At 49.3% G+C, this 11335-nt stretch overlaps 1 protein-coding gene across 1 annotated transcript; it reads right to left on the bottom strand.

Annotated features, from left to right (window-relative positions):
• LOC8058906 (BEL1-like homeodomain protein 9) lies at positions 405-5209 on the bottom strand. Its single transcript, XM_002458717.2, has 4 exons — positions 3887-5209; positions 2723-3093; positions 1446-1506; positions 405-1291 (listed from the first exon to the last, which is right to left on the bottom strand). The coding sequence occupies exons 1-4, from the start codon at positions 4634-4636 to the stop codon at positions 692-694; spliced, it is 1782 nt and encodes a 593-aa protein (XP_002458762.1). The 5' UTR covers positions 4637-5209; the 3' UTR covers positions 405-691.

Here is an 11335-nt window from a genome sequence, read left to right on the forward strand (position 1 = left end):
CAAAAGATTCATCTCACAAATTACAGATAAACTGTGCAGTTTGTTTTTATTTTCGTCTATATTTAATGCTCCATGCATGCGCCCAAAGATTCGATGTGACGGAAAAATCTTGAAAATTTTTACAAACTAAACAAGGCCTAAATCTCAATTCAGGCCAAACAAGTGTTCGGGAACGTAAACTCTTCATCTTTAGGTCTTGTTTAGTTCCGAAAAGTGAAAAGATTTCGGTACTGTAGCACTTTCGTTTGTTTGTGACAAATATTATCCAATCATGGACTAACTAGGATCAAAAGATTCGTCTCGTAATTTCCAGCTAAACTGTGAAATTAGTTTTGTTTTCGTCTATATTTAATGTTTCATGCATGTGTCACAAGATTCGATGTGACAGGAAATCTTGGAAAAAGTTTTAGTTTTCAGAGTGAACTAAACAAGGCCTTAGCCTAGGAAGTCAAATAGCATTTGAACAGCACACCTTGGCCAATAAGGACTAGCCGACTCAGCAATGTTTTTTCACCATTCTCCGAGAAATTGATTCAAACTGATCAAGCCAAAGCCACCAAGTGATACACTTATATACCATTCTAACATACTAGTAGTGGTACAAATACATGCTTGTGCACCATTAGCAAGCTGAGCTCAGCTCAGCTGACCATAAGCAACAATGGCAGCAGCAGCAGCAGCCGCAGCCATGTCAGCCAACAAAGTCATGCACCAAATGGCCACCCATCTCCTTGCCGAAATGCCGGTCCTGGTTTCCGAAAGAGCCCATCATGTAGGGGTCGCTGACCTCCTCCAGCCCAAAACGGTGAGCGAGGTTGGGAGGGAGGGACTCCGGGAGTGGCTCGGCAATACAGACTCTGTTGTTCTGGTGGAGGCCAAGGGTGAGGGAGACGCCACCGTTCCCCGCACCACCAATGCCACTCATTGGCCCTGCCTGCTGGTGGTGCTGCGACGAAGCGAGGCTGTGGTGTGCCGTCGACAGCCCATTGTATGCAAAGGTTACCTGCCCCTGCTGAATAGAGTGGGACATCTCGGAGAGCTCATCTGCAAAACCCTGGGACGCAGGGATGTTGTGGTTCCTAGTGAGGCTGCTGCTTTGGCCGAGATGAGAGTCGGAAGGATCAGAGGGTTTTCCACTGCTCTCAGACGAATGCTGGGTTTGGTGATGCAACACGTGCTGTCCCTTGTCGAGAACAGGGTGTTTGTGCACCTGCCTCATCTCGAGGTTGTGGATTTCCTCCACCATTGGCTTCCAAAGACGAACCCTTGCATTAATAAACCAGTTTGATACCTGGACGAGTGTTACCACAGGCTATCAGAAAGTTTCAAAGACAAAATACAAGATCCACCAAACCTAGATGAAACTAGTACACAACAATTAATGCAACAAATATAAAACATGACCATCTTGTCTATACCAAAATACAAGTACCATGGCTATTTACCTGGTTCCGTGTTAAACCCGTCTGTTTAGCAAGCATTTGCTTGTCTCCATCAGTAGGATATCTGGATAATTGGACAATCAAAATGTGACGGATACAGTATTTTTGAAGCTCGTCAAAAGTTAAAGTAGAAATCAGTAGTCAACAAAGGTGTACAAAAACAAACAACACGCAATTTGACAATGTATAAGAAACTAAAACGAAGATTAGATCAGCACATCTAAGACAATCGTTGTGGTCAAGTGCTTCTCATTGCTACGTTATTTCCACAATTGAGCAATGTGATATGTCGAAGCTGACAAGAGGTACCACTGATTGATATGGTATCTAAACAAAGGACAAAATTGACTAACGATGGATGGGAAACCTTTTTCGACCATAGATCAGGAAAAACTGGAAGCAATAATTAAACAACTGACTGAACTACAGATATACTGGCTCTAAAGTGACAAATTATCAGCCATTCAACATCTAGAGGTTGTACCATTCAATTTGATGTAACAGTTGATACATAATTTCAACTTTTAGATCATACATCATGTGAAACGATTGTACTATGAAAACAAGCCTTAATCTGCAGATCAAACTAATTAATCATAGTGTTTACCGTAGGTTGGTACTCTATTAATTTGGTTGCAAGTAACCCTCACTTTCAAGTTATGGATGATTGTGCTACCATACCCATCAGAAATAGGGTCTGTTACCAAACTAAAGATCAGGACGCCTTAGGATGCTTCGAAGTCATGAGTACTATCTAACAAAGATTGCAGCAGTGGCCTTAGATCCACTAAATTGGTAGTTCCAACATATTTATGATGTGTACAGCTAAAAATGCAGCTCGCGCACAGGTATAAAGCCTGACGGTCCATCATGTTACAAGCTCCATCGTAATGATTTGGAAGCCATGCATTCTATCACGCATGTTCAACACAATGATTCGGACATACAGGAATGCTTGCTGTGGTGCCACCAAAACATCTAATCTCATAGTCTCCATGCATGTATCAAATCACAAATCATCGTTTTAGAATGCATCATGGCACCATGTTCAACAAACAGCAACTCATCATGAACGGTCAAGTTGACAGGTCTCCAATACCCCATCAGCCATCTAATATTGATATTGAGCTCGAATCCCAACCATCAATGTGAAGACCCCTTTTAGCCAAAGGAACACTAATCATCCTTTTAGCTATCATGTCTTGAAACAAGCGCAGGATACAGTACGTAATAGCATTTGGATTAAACAAACAGTTCATAATACGGGCAAGGCGACTTACGGGTGCAGGAAGTGTTCGAAGAGCCAAGCGCGGAGGACAGACACTGCGCGCTCCGGCAGCCCTCTCTGTGGCCGCCAGATGTTGTGCGGCTGGCCGAAGGCGGCCATGCTGCTAGCTCTCTGGAGGGCAGCCGCGCTGCCGCCAGCGAGCCCGAACATGACGATGTCCTTGCTGAGCCCCTCCTTGCCGGCAGCGACCTTGGTGTTGCGCAGCTGGCTCAGTATCATGCTCTTCAGGCACTTGAAGTGCTTCGCCATGGCTCTCAGCGCCATCGCCGCGAATGGGGCAGCGTTGCTGAACCCGGCCACGGTCTCGAACGAGTTGATCACTGTCTGGACCTGCTGGTAGTACAGCCGGTACCTCTTGCAAACCTAGGGAAAAAAGAGAGTATTCTTACTCATTGGAACCACAACTTACTCGAGAGGTGGAATCATCTACATTAGACAGCTCTTAAGCAAAGAAGAAACTCAAGTTAGGAAAAGTAGCGGGCGCTTTTGTTTGCATGAAGACATGACATCAACCAAGCAGGCCTGCTTCCCAATTATGGAAGCGAGATGCCATTAAAGAACTCTGCAAAAAACCAATCGCCTATTCAGGGTTCCGAAAATGGAAGCTAGACACATTTGTACGTGGAAGCTTGCTGCCTGCTTGCGGTCGCAGGGGCTACGAAGAGCTAAGCCACGACGAATCATCACAAGACATAACAGGTGACGCCATTTTTTTCGCCTCGTGACATTAGAAAGAGAGATGAAAGCAGTCAACCTCTTTTTACTCCTATAATTTCATGTAGATTACCACCGAAGCATTTTCTACTGCTAGACAACCGATCAAAATATTTCTAGAACGAACACGACTGTTCTATGAACAGTACGAACTGTAAAAGCTCACAACCACGTAAGTGAGCATAGAGGAAAAGAAAACTGGGAAAAGATGTACCGCGAGTATCAACAGCAGAGGAAATCATCATCAAATCAAAAGCACATGCAACTACAGTGAACAAAAGCAGGCCTCAACTGCAGTGGCGATGTGACCTGTATAAGCAAGATTCTTCTCCACCCAGAGAGAGCGATAATTGCAATTCCGAAACAAGCGAAGGAAAGATGGATACACCATGGAGGATAGATAGCACGAGAAACTCCTGTAAACAAGGTAGCCAGAGCTCACCTCTTCCATCATGGAGATAAGCCTAGTCTTCTTCCACTGCTGCTCGGCGCCGGAGATTGGCCCAGCGTCCGAGGCGGCGCGGTCGGCGCCGTCCATGTCGTGATCGATGGCTTCCATCGGATCAGCGTCGAGCACGCCCTCGTCGGAGACGCTCCGGTCCACGTGCGAGGCGGCGCCCCCGACATCGCAGATCTCCTCGAGCAGCTTCTCCGCAGGGCCGAGGAAACGGGAGCGCCCGAGCACGGCCGCGTAGCCAGTGAAGGGCCCGAAGGGCGCCGAGGGCGCGGCGTGCGCCCTCCTCTGCTGCGGGGGCGGCGCGGGCGGTGGGTTCGAGGACGAGGACGAGAGCGAGAGCGCGAAGTTCTGCGTCGGGATCTGCGACGAGAGCGGCGGCGGGGCGAGGCCGTGCGCCACGACGAGCTGCGCCTGCGCCAGCGTGGGGCTGTGCGGGGAGTAGGACGACGTGGAGGAGGACGCGTAGGAGTAGAACGCCGGCGGCGGCGGCGGAGGCGGCCAGGCCACCCCGGCGTGCTGCTGCTGCGGGGCGGAAGCGGAGGCGTGTGGGGGCGAGTCGTCCGGCGGAAACCGTAGCTTCTCGCGACGGCTGTGCTGCGGCACGTGGTAGAGCTGCTGGGCGGCGATATGCTGTGCATGGTGGTGCAGCATGAAGTCGCCGTGGCCGTGGCCGTGGCAGTGGGGCTCGGCGCCGCTCCCCGCACCGCCGCCGTACCCGCCCGCGGCGGACGACATGGCGAGCGCGCGGCCTCCTACCCCCTCTCCCCCCGCCTCGGGGATCGCGCGCGCTAGCAGCGACGCGATCGGGAGCACCTGGCAGCCTGAACTGGAGAGAGCGCGAGGAAGCGTGGACGTGGGGTGAGTGGACGGAGTCAAGTAGAGCAGCTACTAGAGGGGAAACGGCTCCGCACTTTCCGAGCGGCGGTCCTGCCTGCGCTCTGCTGCTGCCCCTGCCCTGCCGCCGCTGTAGCCTTCTCGCCTCCTCCCCGGCCTTTTTATTCCTCCCCCTTTTCATCCCCTCATCCCAGCTTTGCCCCGGCCCGTCCCTCCCGGAATCGACTGCTGGCTGCTGCCGCTGCCGCTGTCGTTGGGTTCCGGGTGCCTTTCTTTCGGCAAAGGCGAGACCGGGGAACTGAAATCGACCGTGAAGACTGAAGAGGCAGACGACGCGGGCGGAGGTGAAAAAGAAGGCTCTGGCTAGCTAGCTGCGGCCTGTGCCCGCTGGAGGGGTAGGGCGATGGTGAGGAGCCGCCGTGAAAGCGAAAGGAGAAAGGGCAGGGAGACCAGACCAGGTGAAGGGCGAGCGCGACGGCAGGAGGGGTGGAGCGGCACGGGTAAAAATAGACAGCGCCCGCCCGCCTCTTGGCGTCGCGTCCAGGAAGTGGGCGCCCGTGGCAGCGCCAGTACGTGCCCGCGGCCCTCTCCGTCCTCCCCAGTTCGGTCCGTGTCTTGGCGCGGCCTGCGGGGCGGGCGGGAGACGGTTTTTACCGCGACGGCCCTGGTTGGTTGGAGGAGGCGGGCGCTAGTGCGCGGTGCCTGGCTGGGGATGGTACTCGGTTTGACTGACCACTCCGGGGAGCAGGAGTAGAAGACATTCCATGTGCAGCGCGATTAAGTCGCTTAATAAATGTAATATGTACTAGAACGAAGTGGCCTCCACAGTGGGCATTCGCAGCCCCAGCTACTGCTGCTGCACGACCGCTTCTGCTGCGTGCTCCTAAATGCTCAAATCAATGCGCCCGTGCGCCCGCCACATCGCTTGCGTGAGTACTCCAGTAGTGGTAAACAGGACAGTAATTCTCAAAAATAGAATGGTTGGTTTGCAGGACTATCAGTTTTCACCAAGACCAAAGCGCGGATCAACCAAACTGTTCCCTTTGGCTGCTTGCGTGGGAGTAGTACAGGCGGGGTGCGCTTTCCCCAGCCAGCCAGCGGCCACTGCTGCGGTGCGTAGCCAGCTTTTCTTGTTCTTGCCTTGCCTTCCGCCCCCTTGACGCGAGCAACAGCAGGAGCGGGGGGGCACTGTAGCATCCGCTGCTGCCAGCGGTAGGAGAGGAGAGGGACGGAAGCAGCAAATCATACGCGCGCTTCAATGCGCTGCCTGCCCTCCCAACCAAACCAAACACGCCCATTGGGCAGAGGGCGCCCGGGCCCACGGGTCACTCATAATTGGGCCCGCGAACAAGCAATCAACCCCTCACTGGGCCCCGCCCGAGACAAGACCGAACATAGCACTGCCTCCTGGCCCACGGTCCGGTCGCCCTCCCTCCGCGTCCCCCGCCCCGCTACCCCTCCCTATTCTTCTACAACTACAAAGGGCGAGAGACACCGACCGGCGGGGCCCTGCCCACCGGTCCCGGGATACGGTCTCTCTGCCGTTCCAGGCCTCCTCGATCCACCACAGGGCACAGCCACGGACAGCGGTAGACCGTGTAGACGACGTCAGCTGGCTGCGACGCGTCTCCGTCCGGGATAGGAATATCCGGCGTGATTAGAGCGCCGCTGCGTAATGGAGCAGTGACGAGGGCGTGATGCGCTGCTGTGCCTGTGCGGCAGGCCTCAGGGGGTCAGGGCAGGGCTATGCTAGGATAGTGGGAATATTTGATGACGTGGCTGTTCCTCTTGCCCATTAACCACAGGCCCACAGGCCAGAGGGTGGTGGTGATGGGAGGGCAAGACCGGTACTGATGACGGACTGAAGGAACCACTCCTCCGGGCCGGGCCGGGGGTTATTATGCTTTTGTTGTTACTGTAGGGGCCTCGTAGAGCCAGGGGTAGACTAGACTGGATAGCTGTAGCATCTGCGTGATAAACAGGTGAAAGTGGGAACACCGGGCGCACAGTAGAAGCACAGTGAGCCCTTTGGCGCGGGGGGCCCCGCCAGGCAGTGTCCCTTTAGGGCACTGTGCAATCTTTCGTGTGAGCACATGCACAGGTAAAAGTAAAGGCGTACTGCCGCAACAGTACGTACTACTAGACTCGCACGTTTTCGCTGCCTGCCGCTGCTGTCACGTGGGGAGCGAGCGCGACCGAGGTGAAAGTTCAGATGCCGAGGTGAAACGAGCTCATCATGCCGAGGTGAAACTCGAGCTCTTTTGGTTTTGGCACAATGTACGTCTTGCCCCGCCAATAAAATCTGCTGTGAAACCACGTCCTAGCGACGTGTTCGTTGATTTTGGATTGTTATTACCAATATTGATTTATTATGATAGAAAATATTATTTTATTATAAAAAAGTTTCGCAGAAAAATAATACATCAGGGATAGTTTTATCAAGATTTACATATTCACATATTTCAGAGTGGATTGATGTATATCCACCGACATCCAAACAAGACTTAAAAATAATATATTTATATAAAAGTAAAAGTATGTCCTATATTCATACAATTAGGAGAGTAATAAAAAATACTTATATTTTATAATCATGTAACATATTACATTGACGTTCCATTTAGTTTGGGAGTTAAACTTTAGCTCTCCATCACGTCAAATGTTTAGGCACATGCATAAAGCACCAAATATAAATTATTTATGAAACTAAAAACACAGCTACAGAATAATTACGAGACAAAGCTTTTAAGCCTAATTAATCTATGATTAGATAATAATTGTCAATAAAAACGAAAAGGCAACAGTACATGTTAAACTTTAACACCTCCAACCAAACACCCCCTAAATCAAAGAGTCTTCACCTAATACAATTAGTATATAAGAAATTTGGAATAATAAATTCAAAATTGCAATTTGGTTTCTTCGACTTTGGGGTCCATGTAAAATACAATTATAGTGAAGATGAAATTTGAAATAAAAGACTATGAAAACAATAGTAGTTTGGCTTCAAAATAAATTTGAGAGAACAAATATCTTAATAAATATCCAATATAAACAATAATTAGATGTATCTGAATTTATTATTGAAAATTGACAAATACTAGTCTGATTTTCATATGTTGGAAAAGATACTTAACTAAAACAAGTCAGTGTATTGCTATAATTAAAGTTAAAAGTTGTTTTCGACTATCATCTCTTAAAAAATACCATATTGATCATATATAGGTTAAAATTGGAATACTCTAAATCTACCAAACAATATATAATAATCAATCAAGTATGAAAAGAGGTGATGGTATAAAACTCAAAGGCATTTCAACTTGTTTTTTCGATGTAGTAGAATATAAGAAAACTACATGCAACATCTACCATTGAGCTGTCCAAGCCAGCCACTAAATTATTTCGCTTGTCTATATAAACCATTGAAGCACATCGAGTCCCGCGCTGCTCCTTCTAGTCAGGTTGTAAGCATCCACATCTCTTATTGATCTTTGTTGTAGCCTTAATATTGTTAACCCACTCTTTTTCTGAACTCCCTTCATCCAAAAAAAACCATAATTTTAGGTTTGAATTAACCTGGATACGGACGGAGTCCTCGTCTTCGGAAGGTTTTATTATCACCATAGAAATTAACAAAGGGGACAATAAATAGAATGTATCGGTTACACACAATCACGGCTCGAATTCGATGTATTTCATGAAGGTGACTATGACTAAGAAGGAAAACAAGTTTAGTTAGCGAATATTATGATAAAATTATGAAAAGCAATCCTCTTTGGTCATAGTTGGAAATGGTTATGGTCATTGCATTGTTCCCTATAATTCGGTAGAGTTGTATAAGTTGTTGTCCATAAATCAGTAACTTCCTGGTGCACCAATTGATGGTATTACGATGAAGCCGGCCAACAGTAATTCGAGGCAAATGTTGCTCCAATAAACGTGAGCAGCACTGTGATGAATCGAAGATCTTTCAATGAAAAAATGGCAATTGAAAATCCGTGAGTAAGATTATTGAAATTTTAAGTTTGCAATACTTCGACAGTGTTTTTTTGGAGCTTATCAAGGAAATTGAAAGGTTACCTGGACGGACCAGGCTGCTGTAAAAACTGCATAACCATGGGATAGGAGTGGAATAGAAAGGAGGAAGAAAGACTGTTTAGACTAACAAAAAAGTAGTAGATGATAGTTCTATAGAGTTCAAGCAAATGAATATCGTTATCGTTAAAGATCTATAGAGAACAACTATAGTCAAACAAATTAAAGTATTTTTCTTTGGAGTAAAAGATTTTAATGGTTGTAATGAAAAACTAGGTCCCGTGCTACCATCATATCATTGCTGTAGATCATTTGCTAGTCGTAACACTGATAGGGTGTTTAGTCCCCATAAAATGTAAAATACAAAATGCTAACTGCTTTGGAATTATGAAATACAAATACCAAAATTTTAAGAGTTATGTTTAGTTTCATTTAAAATGCGGAATTTATTGTCCTAACGAGAGTCTCTTGCGGCTCTTTTAACTTTTTTCTTTTTTGCCTCTTGTGGCTAAAATCTAAATGAAGAATAACATTTTTACCAAAAACATTTGTATGGTGTTTAATTTTATTATACAAAATAAGATAAAATCTATTTTTTTCGAATAAAAGGAAACTAAATACCCCTAAGTTGAAGAAATACATGAAAAGTTAATAGGACGCACACTCCACATCTCATCTCAGTACAACTATGAAAAGTGTATAACTATCGAGGGTTGCGTCGTATGTACAGGGTGGCGGCATCCGTATGTGCAGGCACCCGATCCGTATGTGCACGCACCCGTCCGGGCTGTCTTCAGGTGCTGCTGCGGTAGAAATATCCGGACCACGAGCCTGCAGCCAGGTGTTGCCACCATCATATCATTGCTGTATTTTTGCTTGCCGTCACGGCGTGCAGTGCATCGGAAACCGCTCACGGGCGAGCGAGCGAGGGACGCCGAGCATGCATGGATGCACTGCTGCTCTTCTGTAGCGCCCCGCTGTTGAGCGCACCGATCGATATCACAGTGGTCATTCACGGCCAGCTGACCAGATGCGCGCCAGGGCCGCGGGCCTCCCCTTTGTTTTCTTGCCCCGCACAGCACCACAAGTCCAGAGGGCGATGCACCGGACGGACGGAGCCATGGACATGGGAGGAGAAAGGGAAAGCCACAGCGGCCGCGCACAGGCCGCGTCAGGCACCACCCTGTTCCGCCTGACACCGCTGGGCAAAGGCTCTCGCACGGACACATGCGTGTCTTACGCCTGCCACCCACTGCATGCATGGGATACATCTCCATGGACGCTAGCGACCTGCGCGGACCTGCGACGTGATCTTTTGCTTCGTGAGCCCGAGAGCCGCAGGCCGAGATCACGGAGAGAGAAAGCGAAAAGGGCGGCCAGCCCAGCGCGCATCCGCGTCGTGCACCCGGCGTCGTGCATGGATCGCTTGCTGCTTGCAGCCGGCCACCCCAGCGTTGGCGAGCCAAAGCCGTCGCGAGCTTCGAGGAAAGCATGCATTGCTGCCTGCGGCCGGAGTCTTATCCGGACGCCAGCGATCAGGTGTTCCCGTCTCCTCTATGGGCGACGCTGTGTGCTCGCGTCTGCCGCGCCTTGCCACGCCGGCTCCGGGCGGCCGCTCCGGCGGTCCCCTCGCCACGCCCTACGGCACTGCCCGGCAGCCCGTGTCCGTGCGTGCGAGGCACTGTGCGAGCAAACCCTGGCGGTGGCGGGCCGGGGCGCCGCGGTTTCCTGTTCAGCTCGCAGCACGTGCTAGCCGCCTACAGCTTCCGTACGCAATGGTCTTGTTTAGTTGATAAAATTTTGGTTTTTTGACTACTGTAGCATTTTCGTTTTTATTTGACAAACATTGTCCAATCACGAAGTAACTAGGCTCAAAAGATTCATCTCACAAATTTCAGGTAAACTGTGTAATTAGTTTTTATTTTTATCTTTATTTAATGCTCCATACATGTGATAAAAGATTCGATATGACGGAGAATCTTGAAAATTTTTACGAACTAAACAAGGCTAAAGCAAGCTGCCGCCCGGGCGCGAGTACACACCGCACCGCACCGCACGTCCGCCACGCCACGGCGCCGTGCGATAGCCATGAAAGCGCGCTGGGCAGGTGCTTCAGGCTTCAGCCTTCACCTGCGTTGCAATCATGCAGGCACACGGCACGGCAAGGTCGCACATGCGTACGAGGGGCCGGGCCGGGGTGGGTCTAGGAACCGTGGACAGTCATGCTACAGGGCTATGCGAAGAAGGGACCCCCGCTACTGTATGGAGCGTGCATGCACACAGATGACTACATGCATGTCAAGCACTCAAGCGGAAAGGCAGCTTCATTGCGCGGTATGGGCGCGCTAGCTACTCCATGTTTCCACCTCATAGTCGTAGGCCCGGACGCTGCAATGATTTGAAGATAGGTGGTAGTAGTATCGGTTGACTACTATGCTTTAGTTTTTTTTTTACGGAAAGTGCTTGAGAGCGCTTAGGCCTTGTTTAGTTCACTCCGAAATCCAAAAAGTTTTCAAGATTCCCTGTCACATCAAGTTTTCAAGATTCCCTGTCACATCGAATCTT

This window comes from Sorghum bicolor, chromosome 3, assembly GCF_000003195.3.
Source record: "Sorghum bicolor cultivar BTx623 chromosome 3, Sorghum_bicolor_NCBIv3, whole genome shotgun sequence".
NCBI classification, from domain to species: Eukaryota; Viridiplantae; Streptophyta; class Magnoliopsida; order Poales; family Poaceae; genus Sorghum; species Sorghum bicolor.